This window comes from Protopterus annectens, chromosome 2.part0 (assembly GCF_019279795.1).
Source record: "Protopterus annectens isolate FY-2018-M chromosome 2.part0, PAN1.0, whole genome shotgun sequence".
NCBI lineage: Eukaryota > Metazoa > Chordata > Ceratodontiformes > Protopteridae > Protopterus > Protopterus annectens.
This window is the reverse complement of record NC_056728.1, coordinates 1,240,517,581-1,240,533,721: the sequence shown is the minus strand read 5'-3', so window position 1 is coordinate 1,240,533,721 and position 16,141 is coordinate 1,240,517,581. Positions and strand designations below refer to the sequence as shown.

At 39.2% G+C, this 16,141-nt stretch overlaps 1 protein-coding gene across 1 annotated transcript in view; it reads right to left on the bottom strand.

Moving 5' to 3' along the window:
- Positions 1–16,141, bottom strand: part of NIPAL1 (NIPA like domain containing 1) — a 683,348-nt gene that overhangs the window by 137,100 nt on the left and 530,107 nt on the right. The window contains exon 4 of the mRNA XM_044061412.1: positions 9,967–10,057. Coding sequence (XP_043917347.1) covers positions 9,967–10,057 — 91 coding nt within the window. The remainder of the gene's footprint in view (positions 1–9,966; positions 10,058–16,141) is intronic.

Below are 16,141 nucleotides of genomic sequence, written 5' to 3'. Positions count from 1 at the left end.
TTTTCTTTTTTTGTTCCCTTCCCATTTCCACCCCTTTTAAGCCACGAGGTGCGCCTTGCAAACCCAGTACCCAAATGTAAACAGTCTTGCTATTTCTGGGGTTTTTTTACACCCAGTGTGCGCTGCGCAAACCCATTTAGCTAAAGTAAACAATGAGAAATGGCCCTCCCCTGGACATGAACATGCCCTTCATTTCATGGAATAGGTCAATACAGCCTAAGACACACCCCCTTGCTTAGCTGTGTTTAGCTAAGCTCATCTAGGAGCCATGGAGCTGCAATGTGCTTACACCAAGCATGACACATCCCGTTTTTGTGTCAGCTGCTTCTTCTACTTACACCACTGCCTTATAGCTCCTATACAGTTAGGTGCAGTTTGGCACTTGTCTTCTTTTTGTGATTCAGTAAATTTCCCTCATTAGCATATGCCACTGCCTTAGTCCCTAGTTACAGCGCTACACCAGAGCTTTTCCCCTTAGCAACCACTGTTCACTACTGTTGTTTTGTTTCTGCATGCCATAGAATATAATGGCAAAATGCATTACCACATTTTTTTTTATTTTCGGCATGATCCCATTTGCGCACCACTGCCCTATGCTTAAACGGCCGAGATCGGCCAAAAAAATAAACTTTGATTTTTATAATTTTGCAACAATTTTCCATCCCGATGGCCATATATTTGTCCATTGGCATGCCTAAGGATTATAATACATACTTTAGTTTGAGCTGTCATGCCTCTGTTTTGATTTTTGCAGAAATGTATTCGGATAGTAACCAAACACATTTCTGCATGCTACACTATTCTGCCACGGATGCCTGCCTGCTTACTGGATCACTAATTGACCTCATCTGCATGGTTTTCACCAGCAGATGAGGTCATTATCATAATCCTGTCGTGTCCGTGGCAGAATACTGTTAGCAGGCTCATGCATATCCCCAGGCTTGTTTACTGGATCACTCAGTGGCCATATTCCATGCAGGAACAGCTACACTATTCCTGCATGGAAAAAAAACTTTATTGAATCCCGGGGTATGTTCTTTATTCATTTTCATACATACCTCTCAACTTCTCAGTGAAAGAAATTTGGACAAAGCCAAAAATAATGGGGGGAAAGGCTCAAAATAAAGAATAAAATTTAAATATTGTTAAATAAGTTACTAGAACAACAAGTTTTGCATTAACATACATTTTCTGTCATCATTTACTGACTTCAATTATCAGTGTGATTTGCCAGAAAACCACAAATGTTATGAAAAACAAACTGAAAATATTAGACAAAATCTAATCATTCTGCAAAATTCTGGCCTGCAGAAAGATATGCCTTCTTATTCTTTGTTTATTTGGCAAAGATCTCTTTTCTATTTACAACAAAAAAGAATTGACCTTGACATTGTGCTCAGTGTCTTCCCTACTACCTTTAAACTTACTCTCTATCTTTTTACCAGTTTGAGAACTCTTCCCTGTTACCCATAACCTTTACATCTGTGCCTCTCCCTCTCATACTATCTTATCTCTTTTTTTACTTTTGCATTTTTCTTTCATGTGGTATCTGTGCAACTGTCTCCGTAGCTTGACATTGTCTACTCTTATTTTCAGTTATATATTTTTGCTTTCTTTACACCCAGTGAGCCTCATTCTCTCTCTTACGATAACCCACCTTCATGCTCTTTTCCACTCAGTCTTTTACTTTATTGTCTACTATAAGCTTTTGAGGTTTTAACCTTGTTCTCATGAGACACATTAATTATCTTCCATGTTTATTCTTCTTTTCTTCTCTGTTATGTGTGCAGAAAACTTTCATATCCTTAGCAAATAAACCTTGTAAACTTGTACATTCGCTTCTCATGCCTGGTAGTTTCTCTGCTCCTTCTAATGTAACATTTTCCTTCTTGTGTACCGGTTTTCTTGCTAATTTTTTGGCAAGCCTATAACAGACCATAAGGTATTTCTAGACCGTCTCCTTATCTACAAGGTCGATTAAACCCACCTGTACATACAGTCATAGGTTCATAGGTGATTACTAAGCTAATTACTCCATTGGGAACATTATAAACCTAGCCATGCTTCCCAAATGTATCTGACATTTTTGATACCCTAGGGTTATTTTAAGGGGTATATGTAGGCTTGGACATGGGTTGTTAAGCATTTACAAGCTGCCTATGTCTAACAGAGACACACGTGTCAGACTAGGGGTACATTTCCAATTCCTCATCCAATGGCCCAATATATACTTTTACTGGATTAGAAAATAACTCTACTTCACAAAAATTGAAGCCTATTCCTATTCCAGAGAAGGGGTTGTCTCTGAGACACATACCTGCCCCTCCCACATGTCCACTTTCTGTTGTAGGGGGTTATAATGTTTAAGGTGTTTACCTCACAGATACAAAGTACAGGGTTTGAATCTCATCTTTGAGGGGAAATTGGCTAGGCTTAAAATGGCCACAAGGGCAGCTAGCCTAGTACTTTCCAATGAAACTATGAGGTTTGGGTCATTAGATCATGTCATTCTGATGTCATTTGTTTTGCAGATGTGCAACAGGTCCATCAGAGCAAGATCAGAGGATGCTTTCTAGGCCAGGCATAGATACAGTGGATATAAAAAGTGTACACACCCATGTTAAACTGCCAGGTTTTTGTGATATAAAAAAATGAGACCTCAATAAATCATTTCAAAACTTTTCCCACCTTTAATGTTACCTATAACCTGTACAACTGAATTGAAAACAAACAAATCTGTTAGGGGAAAAAGTATAAAAAATAAAAAAAATGTACAATAAGCTGGTTGCATAAGTGTGCATACCCTTAAATGAATACTTTGTTGGGTTTACTATTGAAAATGCGAACGGCACTTGGGCGACAGTCGGATAGTCGAACGTATAAGGTCGTAAACAAGGATGTCAAAAACAAACTAATCAATCTAGGAATGGTTTTAACATGGGTCGAGGTAGGTGTTCAGTATTATTCCCTACTACAAACATCTTCCCTACCTCGACCCATGTTAAAACCATTCCTAGATTGATTATTATGTCTTCGACATCCGTGTTTACGACCTTATACATTCGACTATCCGACTGTCGCCCAAGTGCCGTTCGCATTTTCAATAGTAAACCCTTTGTTGAAGCACCTTTTGATTTAATTACAGCATTCAGTGTTCTTGGATACACACCTGCCATCAATTAAAGAGACTCTGATTAACTCCAAATAAAGTTCAGCTGTCCTAGTAGGATTTTCCTGACATTTACTCAGTTGCCTGCTACAGCAAATCCATGGTTCACAGACAGCTTATAAAGCAACAAAAGGATCTCATTGTTGAAAGGTATCAGTCAGGAGAAGGGTAAAAAAAAAATTCCATAGCAGTGGACATACTATGGAACACAGTGAAAACAGTCATCAAAAAGTGGAGAAAATATGGGACAACAGTGACATTGCAAAGAAATGGATGTCCCTCCAAAACTGATGAAAAGACAAAATGAAAACTGGTCAGTGAAGCTGCCAAGAGACCTACAGCAACACTGAAGTAGCTGCAGGAATTTCTGGCAAGTACTGGTTGTGTACTACATGTGACAACAATCTCCTGTATTCTCCATATGTCTGGACTATGGGGTAGGGTTTCAAGATGGAAGCCTTTTCTTATACAGAAAAACATCCAGATCTGGCTAAAATTTGCAAAACAATACATTGTCTCCAAAATCATGTTGGAAAATGTGTTATGATCTGATGAGACCAAGGTTGAACTTTTTGTCCACAATTCCAAAAGGTACATTTGGTGTAAAAACAACACTTCGCATCACAAAAAGAACACCATCCTATGATGAAGCATGGTGGTGGCAGCATCATGCTTTGGGATTGCCTTTCTTTAGCTGTAACTGGGGCTTTAGTCAAGTTGGAGGGAATTATGAACAGCTCCAAATACCAGTCAGTTTTGGCCCAAAACTTTCAGGCGTCTGCTAGAAAGCTGAAGATGAAGAAAAATTTCACCTTTCAACATGCCAATGACCCCAAGCATATATCCAAATCAACAAAAGAATGGCTTCACCAGAAAAAAATTAAAGTTTTGGAATGGCCCAGACAGAGCCCAGACCTAAATCCAATATAAAATCTGTGGGGTGACCTGAAGAGGGCTGTGCACAAGAGATGCCCTCGCAATGTGACAGACGTGGAGCACTTCTGCAAGGACGAGTGGACAAATATTGCCAAGCCAAGATGTGCCATGTTGATAGACTCCTACCCAAGAAGTCTGAATGCTGTAATTAAATCAAAAGGTGCTTCATCAAAATATTAGTTTAAGGGTATGCACACGTATGCAACCAGCTTACTGTATGTTTTTTTATTTTTTATATTTTCCCCCCTAACAGATTTGTTTGTTTTTCAATTGAATTGTACAGGTTATAGGTCAGATTAAAGGTGGGAAAAGTTTTGAAATTATTTATTGTGGTTTCATTTTTTTATATCACAAAAACCTAGCATTTTAACAGGGGTGTGTACACTTTCTATATCCACTGTAACCTCTTAGCAGTCTGTAGGAGGCTGAGTACAGGGATAGGGCTTTGAGGTGATTCACACAGGACATGTTGTTTATACTCTGAATTCTTTTTGTGAGAAACCTCCGTGGATGCTCCAGTTGCTGTTGTTGTTGTTGCATATGCCTCATGGGAAGCAGGAATATTCAACCCCACATGGTTTACCCTTGATGATTCAACCCCTATGCAACTATATACACTTTCATGCTTAAATATACATTTACTGTCTATAGGAGTAGCTAGTCGACAGTTTGACCCTAGACGATTTGACCTCGGACTACTTGATCCCAATTGTATACAAAAAGTTTTTAAAGTTTTATAAATGCATTTAATTGCTTAACATATCAATCATGATTTTTTTTTCCACTGGAATTTAATATATTATTTAAATTTTTATATGTAAATGTTAATTAATTTAACATTTTATTTAATTTGGAAATAAGAGTTGTATGAAAGGTTGGACACTAAGGAGGGAGGAAAAGGACCTGTACCGATTGGCTAGATAGAGGGACCGAGCTAGGAAAGATGTGCAGCAGGTAAAGGTGATAAGGGATAATGAGGGAAACATACTCACAAGTGAGGAGAGTGTGTTGAGGAGATGGAAAGAGTACTTTGAGGAGTTGATGAATGAAGAGAATGAGAGGGAGAGAAGGTTGGATGATGTGGAGATAGTGAATCATGAAGTGCATTGGATTAGCAAGGAGGAAGTAAGGATAGCTATGAAGAGGATGAAGAATGGAAAGGCTGTTGGTGCAGATGACATACCTGTGGAAGCATGGAGGTGTTTAGGTGAAATGGCAGTGGAGTTTTTAACCAGATTGTTTAATGAAATCTTGGAAAGTGAGAGGATGCCTGAGGAATGGAGAAAAAGTGTTTTGGTACCGATTTTTAAGAATAAGGGTGATGTGCAGAGCTGTAGTAACTACAGAGGGATTAAATTGATCAGTCACAGCATGAAGTTATGGGAAAGAGTAGTGGAAGCTAGGTTAAGAAGGGACGTGATGATTAGTGATCAGCAGTATGGTTTCATGCCGGGAAAGAGCACTACAGATGCGATGTTTGCTCTGAGAGTGTTGATGGAGAAGTGCAGAGAAGGTCAGAAGGAGATGCATTGTGTTTTTGTAGACTTAGAGAAAGCATATGACAGGGTGCCTAGAGAGGAGTTGTGGTATTGTATGAGGAAGTCGGGAGTGTCAGGGAAGTATGTAAGAGTGGTACAGGATATGTACAAGGGTAGTGTGGCAGTGGTGAGGTCTGCGGTGTGAGTGATGGATGCGTTTAAGGTGGAGGTGAGATTACATCAAGGATCAGCTCTGAGCTCTTTCTTATTTGCAATGGTGATGGACAGGTTGACAGACGTGATCAGATAGGAGTCCCCGTGGACTATGGTGTTTGCAGATGACATTTTTATCTGTAGTGAGAGTAGGGAACAGGTGGAGGAGTCCCAGGAGAGATGGAGATATGCTCTAGAGAGAAGAGGAATGTAGGTCAGCAGGTCTAAGACAGAATATATGTGTGTGAATGAGAGGGAGGATAGAGGAATGGTGAGGATGCAAGGAGTAGAGGTAGCGAAGGTGGATGAGTTTAAATACTTGGGATCAATAGTTCAGAGTAATGGTGAGTGTGGAAGAGAGGCACAGAAGAGAGTACAGACAGGATGGAGTGGGTGGAGAAGAGTGTCAGGATTGATTTGTATCAGACGAGTACCAGTAAGAGTGAAAGGGAAGGTCTACAAGAGGGTAGTGAGACCAGCTATGTTATATGGGTTGGAGACAGTGGCACTGACAAAAAGGCAGGAGTTTGAGCTGGATGTGGCAGAGTTAAAGATGTTAAGATTTGCACTGGGTGTGACAAGGGTGGACAGGATTAGGAATAAGTATATTAGAGGGTCAGCCCAGGTTAGAAGGTTTGGAGACAAAGCCAGAGAGGCAAGGTTACATGGGTTTGGACATGTGCTGAGGAGGGATGCTGACTATATTGGGAAAAAGATGCTAAGGATGAAGCTACCAGGTAACAGGAAAAGAGGAAGGCCTAAGATAAGGTTTATGGATGTGGTGAGAGAGGACATGCAGGTGGATGGTGTGGCAGAGCAAGATGCAGAGGACAGGAAGAAATGGAAACTGATAATCCACTGTGGTGACCCCTAATGGGAACAGCTGAAAGAAGAAGATGATGATGATTTAATTTGCAAATATAACTAATTTAATTAATAACAGTTTTTAACTTAACTTTAAAATCAATATTATTTAACATTGCAACCGTTAATATTATTTTAAATTGACATTAATAATATTATTGTATGTATTTCAGATGCAAATGTTTCAAACAGTTATACATCCTCATAACTTCTTTTTTCTTGTTTTTTTTTTCAGGTAATCTTTGACATTTTCTCAGTAACTATCGGGATGCATGAGCAGTATATAACAGTTTTTCTTCTTTATGTCAATATATCTGTGGCTTATTTTTTTCTTGCTTTGCCATTTCAGTGGAGTCAAACCATCTGGGGTCAAAATGTCCCGTACCCCAGATAAGTCCTCCAATCACTTGGCATGAAACGTGACTGAAGGTTATGGGTAAGTAGTGTTTCTGATAGGTCTTGTTTCATGCTATTAAGGAGGCATCCTGGAATATTATCAGGACTCACTGAAGTAGTTTTCTTGACCTTGGACAGTGCATTTGAGGGCCTGTCCCCTAGTGACAGTTGGGCAAATTTTGTTTGATGGTATTTTTCAAGGATGTCTGAGGGGAGACAGGGACAAAACTGTTGCTATATTTGTTGGGCAGTAGATTTGCTACATCTTCCAGCTCAGTACTGGAAGCTCCATTTATAACTAGCATGGTACATTGTTGTGTATTGTCTTTGAGATTGTGGATAACGCTGAAGAATACTTTGTAATCATTCTTCACCTAGAGGGCTATTTTTACCACAAAGTTGGCTTTGGCAGACATGATCAGCACTTTGGGCTGCTTGTTTAGATCGATGAGGTAGTTTTTACCTTGCTGGGCATTGCACTTCCTAATTATTGCCATGATTTTCTTCCTTCTGTTATATGACCTATTGATGCTGGAATTCCACAAGGGTGGCTGTTTTTTTTTTTGTCCATCCAGTGCTTATTCTGAGTAGATACAGCTGTCTGAATGCAGCCATTAACACGATTGCACATGGTTTTCATGAACAATTCTGCATAGGCAGTGGTGTTCTCAATGCTTGATGAGGGGGGAGGCTTGAAATTTTGTAAGAGAAGTTTGGCTTAGAATAATTCATAAAAAAATCCAGGGTTATCTGGGGTCCTGGGTTTTATTTTTATTTCAAAGGAGAGAGCTTTACGGTTTGAACTGACCAGTGAGGACATTACTCGGGGCGGGGGGGGGGGGGTGCAGCATTCTCCCATGTTTACAAGGACCAGGTCAAGATTGTTAGCACCACTAATGCATGTACGACCTACATGGTTCAGTGTGTTTGCATTTGCAAAGTCCAGGAATCTCTGTGCCTGCATATATGGGGTCATGCATGATTCTGTGTTTATTGTGGGATAGTTAAAGTCAAGTATGGTTTTGGGTTGAATGTATAAATATGTATAACAGATTTCCTTGTTCATAGGGTGGGGTGTGTAGCTTGCAAGGACATGGCATGAGACTTTGCCTTTGGTAAGTTGAACACAACGAAGCTCAAGCATGTCATGCTGATTGACAAGTCTTGAGGTGTGTTTGTCTTTAATGTAAATTGGGACATCTCCACCTTTTGTCCCTTCCTGTGTTGTAACTGGTCTAAATGTATGGAAGGCATTATAGCTCTGCACTGCTGGGGTGCTCTCCGCTGCTTTAAACAATGTCTCACTGAATGACAAATATCTTCATTCTCCAGAGTGAGGAGAGCTTTCAGGGAGTGGAGTTTCATGCTTAGACTCCTGGAATTAAGCAGTAAAATCTTTACATTTTCTTGGGTTGGTTTTGCTATGTTGGAAATTTTACCAGGTTGGCAATGCCAAAAAAGACATTATGGGGTGGACAAGGTTTTAGCCAAAATTCAAAATCCCCTTTCAAAACAGTGTGGTCTATCGACCACATCCTCCCAGGCCGACAAATATTGTACTAACTTTGAATGATACCAAAATTTAAGCCAATTATTAAAGTCAATTATCTTCTTTTCATATTGTGGCATCATCCTTTGAGAAGGTAGAATGCTGCTCAGTGCTAGACTCATACCAGCCTGGGACATATAGTTTGAGATCTCCATCAGGTCTCTCTTCATATTGTCCAGGTTGGTACTTTTCAGGTTGCTTATACCCAGAAGGACAATAACTGAGTCATATTGATACATGTGGTTCAATGATCTGAGTGTGTGCATGATCCTTGCCCCAACAGGCAACCAACGGTGACTCCTTAATCAGACTGGGGAGTGGGACATCTGTGTGTCTCACTGTGACGTCTCCCATGACCAAAATATTGTATTGTGACTTGTGAGGTGGTTTGCCTTATGGGCTTAGAAGCTGAGATGCTGTGAGATTTGTCTGTATGAGTCTGTCTTTTTCCAGGCATTTTCAGATCATGTTTGGGGCTGGTGAGGGGATACAGGCATCCTGGAATAAATTCACACTGCTGCTGAATAAGGGTTTTTACACTTAAGGCCTAGCCCTCCCTGTGTGGATGTCTACATTGTCTAACGCACTGGCATGCAATGGGCACAGTGACATACTGTCAATGCATTCAAGTGAAAATCAGCCAATGTCTTGCCCCCACTATAGATAACACTCCCCTGTGCATCTCCAATCTCCCCTACGAACCTACCACGGCAGTGCCTGAGCATGTACTGTTTCACTGTCCTCACTGCCAGGATAAGCAGATTGACATAAACTGCTCAAGCCCAACCCCTGAACAACTTCAACAGTGAAAACCCTATTAACTGAGCTTGGCTTATCTTTGTTACAGTCAGGGTTTTATACCTCAGTGCCATACAGCTAGGTATGATTGTAAGATATTGGTATCACTGTTTCTGTGAAAAGGAATTTCATATAATTTTGAGAATAACTGAAAATGACTCTGTTTTAAGAAAAAAAAGAAGCTACAACTCTCACAGTCTTGTCTTTTTGTTTTCTTACTCAGAAGGTGAAAATGTATATTATTCCCCTAATCAGAAACTCCTAACCATGGTAATTAGGTTTGGCAGCGCAGCCCAGAGGCCAGAACAGCATTCTGTACTGGATATAGTAAAACATTATTCATTAGTCATTCTCAAAACCACAAACTTTTAATGCAGTGTGCTTAAAAAAAAATCACATAGCTATCCTACTGCTAACAAACCATTCTGCAAGTTAGCAGTTCGGTTGCTACAGCATGAAATAAAATGTTACACTGCTCAGTAGCACTTACTTCCCTGCTGCACAGAAATGAAATTAGAAAATGTAAAAGTTTTGATAATTGCTAAATGGATAAAAAATCTTACCTGAGAAGGACACTTAAAGCTCCTAACGGAGTGACCAACGTAGCGGGTGCAAAAGCATAGGCAGCGAAATTTGCAGCTTCTCCAACTCCCACTGCAAAACAAGAACCAAAAATACTTTCAGGAAGTGCTGTTTCCAGAAACACTGACATATACAACCAATCATGCTTTCTTTTTGAGTTGTTTGACTTCCTAATCATATACACTGAATTTTGTGCTTGTGTCATAAACAAGTACAGTGTTTGGCAATACTTGAAACGACTACATCATCTGAAAATGTAACACAGCTGACACTTCTGAAGGAAACAAACCATAAATTCATTGAGTTACAACTTAAGACAGCAGTCTTTGAGAAGATAATGCATAATGTGTAGTATTGTGGTAACTAATAAAGTATATTAGCAGAGGTTGAACACAGTGATTCAGAAGTAGCATTTATAGCACTTGAATAACTTTTACAATATATATTCATGAAAGAGTTATTTTGATCTTGCTAAGATAGGAATTACAAGTAGTGGTGGGTTATAAGGATTTACTGTAAAATACAGTACAGATAGCAATAATACATGCCCTGTCTTGATACTTGCTGCTTCATCCTCCTGTGACATCCCACTCTTTTATAGGCTCATAGGTAAGTGCTAGGCCAACTGTACTTATGGGCCATTTTAAGTCTAGCTAATTTCTCTTTTGGTGCCTGAATTAATCTATCCCTTTTGGTGTTAGATTGGCCTTACCTATCCCGTGGCTGATAATTATATATTATCCCTAGTGAGAATAACTGCAATCAATTCCATACATAATTTGAGGGGGCCCATGCATAGGATAAAGCATTTAGGAGCTAGCTCTCTCCATTAGTAGTACAGGGGTAGTCCTGGGGTTAAATTTTCTATTAACCATACATAGATCCAAACTGTGTTTCAATATGGGGTTGGAGGATTGGTACAATGGTTAAGGTGTTCTCCCGAAGGTACAGAGTTTGATTCTCACCTTTGAAAGGGAAATTGTCTAGGCTTCAATTAGCCCACAAGGGCAGCTAGCCTGGTATTTACCTATGGACTGGGATAAGCTTTGCATAATGAGGATGGGGAGTCTGTTCCAGAGCAGTGGTATCCTCTGCAAGATAAACTTGTCCCGCCAAACCATGCTGCTGATGTTGCTGAAGAGGTTTAGCCCCCCTAGACCTTTTGTTTGAGATTTATCTCCTGATGAGCTGAAAAATAAAAATTCTCATTTCATTAGTACTTGCTAAAAGGCTATGCATTTACACTAAAGAAAAAGAAAAAAAATCATACTTACAGTACATCTCTGGGTGCTCTCTTCCAAGCTTTGACTCCCCACATTTGCAGCCTTTCAGGACAGTAACATTTCAGGTCATCACAGTGGTGTCCACATAATTCTGCAGACCACTTGACATCTCTGTCCTTGCCAGGCATCCACTTTTTTGAATATTCTAATTTATGATTTTATCTACCCAAACGCCACTGCTTGACCTGCATGTGAAGGTGATAACATTTTTGTCCCTTTCACACACCATGCAGTAACCCCATGTCTGTAAGTGCTACCAGCCATTACTACCTCAAATGATATCAAAGTGCAAAACAACATAGCAAAATGGCAATAGCTTGTGTAAATGTAAATGACCAAGAATCTTATAATGAACAGGCATTCACTGGTCAGCTGTTTATGTCCACCTCTTATATGCACCTTGGGAATTTAATTGCATTATAAAACTGTTATGGACATAGTGCTCATTATGAGTTCATTGTATCAAAGCAGAATTGAGTAATTCACATAAATTAATGTTAGGAGGTCACATTTGTCTATACAGTCCACAAATGGGTTTAAATAGTTTAACTTTGTCTGGAGGGGAGGAATTGCACATGTCATATTAGCAGACTATTTTACAGGCCATCCACTGTGGGAAAGTGTTACATGCTACTGTGGCTCAAATTATAATTGATGCATAGTGAGAATACATACCTGGGAGGAACAGGTATATGCTATACAGATGTATTTATATTTTTATTAATGCATATTCTTGTTTTCATTATGTACAAACAGGACCAAGACAAAGCAGACACAGGCCGGATAATTTCAGTGATACTGCAAACAGTGTTCTGGTGCTGGTACTCAATGTGCATAGTCTTTGGATAAAGGATTGAGGAAGTGCAGACCAATAATTATGGAACCTGATGTTGCAGTCTGTTCTTTGAGACATAAATGAGGTAGGAGGGCAGAAATGGACAATGAGCCTGAATCACCATCTCTTAACCAATATGCTTATCCATGCCAACTAGAAGCCACAGAACAGTATGGACTAACAATCAATGCCTACAAGATTGACAGATATGGAGGACTTCTTTATATTACTATATGGAGGGGTTAAACAGAATCTATTTCTGGCAGGATGTGAGCTGACCTATTCCACCCATGTGGGGGACAGACCAGATTAATAGTATACAGCAATGGTTGGTGTGCACAGTTGTTACAGCAGTGGATACACACTAATAAAGAAGGCACAATGCACATTTATTTTCATAGGTACTTCAGGAGTGCAACAAGATGTCGCCACCAGAGATGATAAAATTAAACAGAAGGAATTGGATGTATGTAAACTCTTTTCTGCACATCAGAAGGATGCTTTTCTTGCATATTATAATGTGTTAACTATGGTGCATTCTGTGTTATACAAATACAAGTAGAAGCAGTGATGGGTAGTATGCACAGATAGTGCTGATGTACACATCTCTGCAGAATCTGCTGATGATTGGCACATAGGTGTCATAGTCAGGTAACACTTTTATAACTCACTCCTGAATGAGGATAAACTCTCTAGAGAGGGTGTACTTGCAGATGAGGACACTGGGTCATCTGTATATATACCGGTTAACTGCACATCATCCAATTTGTGTGGATACAGTTGAAGATAGTGGCCTCGGTGGATATACTATTTGAGTGCATACTCCCCTCTGTATGGGATGAATGTATGTAGCTGATTGCCCCAGAAGTGCTGAAGCCATGCCATAAATACCAGCTTTGCACACTGTGATATTGTGTGGCCTAGTACCCTGTAAAAATGATGCCAACTGTGATCCACACTACCTTTCATTACACGTGATGTCAAATAAATACAAGATACACAGTGAAACCAGGCCATAATCTTACCAACACATTCTGGTGGGAATACTGCATGCATCACATCTACTGTTTTGTACCACACATGTCATGGATCAGAGCTGTTAACTAAGCATTGTCACTTTGCTGGTGATGCCATGTATTGCACATGTCGCTGCTTCGGGGCTCTCAATGATTATGCAGCATCCTGATGATAATGATCATCATCGCCATTGTCGTTTGCTGATACTTCTGGTGCTGGATGGAGTAATGAAGCCACATAGTTGGGATATTAATCCTGTCTCCACAGTATAATATTTTGGAGGATAGTACAGATGGCAACCATCTTGCTGGCTATATAGAGTGAATATAGCCTCACATGTTTCCAGATATAACAACAAAACACTCATTCAGTGGACTAACTCATGCTATATGATCTTCAGTGTCCAGTCATAAGCAGTTCTGACACCTGTCTCATAAACAATTTCAGTTCTATGGGTAGGGTTATAAACCACTGTTCAAGGAGGAAGTCAGGATCACCTGCAAAGCACATCACAAGTGTAGCCAGCATTCATTCTACTAACCATAATAGCACTTGCCAACAAGATGACCCTACTGAAAATCACTATGCTGGAAACAAATATACATGTTTGATGTACAGCAATTCTGTGAAAAGCACAAGAGCCACAAGGATGCTGCAAACAAACACACACACACACACACACACACACACACACACACACACACACACACACACACACACACACATACACAATGCCCTGTGTGCCACAGACTACCTGGCAATTGATGTTTCTCTTGATATATCTCTGCAACAAAGAGTCTGGAGGAATCCTTACAACCACAAAAGTGCAATCTATGGCAGACAGATTCTCAGGGAATTGCGCAATGAAATCAAAGTCATGCATGGTGCTGGTTTTGTCTTTTTTTTCCTGGGAAGACCTGTGTTCATTAACATGTAGCAGCATAACATCAAGGAAATTATTGAGTAACTGCCAAGTAGAAGCTTGAGAAGTATCCGATGTGTCTCCAGATGGTTACTGACAGGTCCCTGTAGTTAGTTATATATACAGAATATAAAGGTTAGGCATTCCCTGTGATTCAACACATAGCTGAAATATGTTGACCAAGCTCCAGATGATACCATTATTCATTTGATAGAAATCCACTTTCTGACCATCAGGTAGGGCACAAAAGGGGCTGCTAACAATACTTGTGTGCCATATGTCAGTGAGAATACATAATCCTGTGAGCAAAGCTGGTCTTTAGGGTAAGATAATGCTGTTCAACAGAAACTGCTGCAACTCTGCACATCTGATAGCTGCCAGTATATTTTTCAAGATACCTTTTCCTTGCATCTCAGTGTAAAACCAACCTGCATGACTTCTTCACTGACATGTATGAGACTCAATTTTTATTTCATTAATTTACATCTATTTACACATTCATGTGTCAGTATATTATCATTTACATGCTCATTTGCAGGCACTACAAACTGAGATGTCCAAGCTGTGCAGCTGTGCAACTATTGTCTATGAATATACAAGATCTTACATATTGCTGAAAACTCCAGAAAACAACCTTGTTTGCTAAGCAATTTGTTTGTAAATTGTAACCAAGAAATATAACCTGTTAATGCAATTTCTTTAAAAATATGATGCAAAAATGTGAAAAAATAATTTCTGTTTTATGTTACCACAAACCATGCTGCTAGCTATGAGAAGGCTTAGCAAATAAAGAAATATGAAAAATATGTTTTTGCAGAAAACTAGTTTCAAATAGAAATAGAAACCAACAGCCATCATGTAGGTGTGATACCTCTCTGGTTCAGATAGTGTGGCTCTGAGTAGTACCAAATAGGAAGAATATGAGATTCTTGAAAAGGATTATCCTAAGGAAGAGGTGGAAACAGAATAAACCACTGCTGATTTCTTGCACTCGTGGTGTGTGCTCAGTGTTTGAAAATGTTACTTCTGCCAGCTTGACTTACTTATCCATATAACACAACACATTTTAAGTCAGTGGAAAAAAAAAAAACAAGCAGTAACATCGTAATACATCAAAAGCTGTAAATGGAACATCAGCAGAAGAAAGAGTTACAGACACTCAATTTATTCCATATATGAAAAAAGAAAAAAACAAAAAAAAAAGCCTGCTGTCTTCAGATATGGATGGAATGACTGAAAAGTTTAGTCAGACGAGATACTTCAAAAAGCATTCCAAGACCTTTTTGAGAATGATGCACATAGAAATAGCTGCAAAACATCAACAATTGTCAGCTAGAGTTGTTTTTGCTCAAAGAAGGACATGTTTCATGGAAACATGAAATTTTGCAGGGCAAACATTCTTACTAGCACAAAGATCTAGATTTCACTTTTTTGCCACAACAAAAGCTAACTCTCGTACAATTTGAGCTATACTTATTGTTTCATATAATGTTATGGTGTTTTAGATACAAAATAATTATTTTATGCAGCTATTAGAAGAAGGAACTTGGAAATACTTTTTGTTTAAATCTCAAGATATTTGCATTTTTTCATGCCCCACCCACAAGACACAACTGTTCAAATAGGAAATGCTTAAACAGGCAGGTGTCAATTTTGTTCTCAGCAACAATACTATTTAGCAGCCCTAAAATAATTAGCTGCTGTAATAGTTCATAAGTTGTACTCCAACATTTGCCAGATCAATAACAGCTTAAACATTATACTGTGCTCCAACCTGCAGAGTTTGCTTAATATCCTGTCTGCTTTGAGTTTGCCGAAAGTCACAAATGTCTGTTATTTGTTTATACAATAATGTACTCTTTGAGAACAAGAGATTCTGTGAGAACATCAAGCCATATTGCAACCTCTCTTTCATAAGCAATGGTTTAATACATCAGAACACTGGATTCAGTTACATATTGTAAACTGTAGCTGCACACTTGAAATATAACATTTAATCAGACAGTCTTTGCAAAAGCATGCATATCCTTGCACTATGAATCCTGACTTCAAACTTACTCTATGAACATTACTGAAAGATCTACTTAAAAAAAAAACAA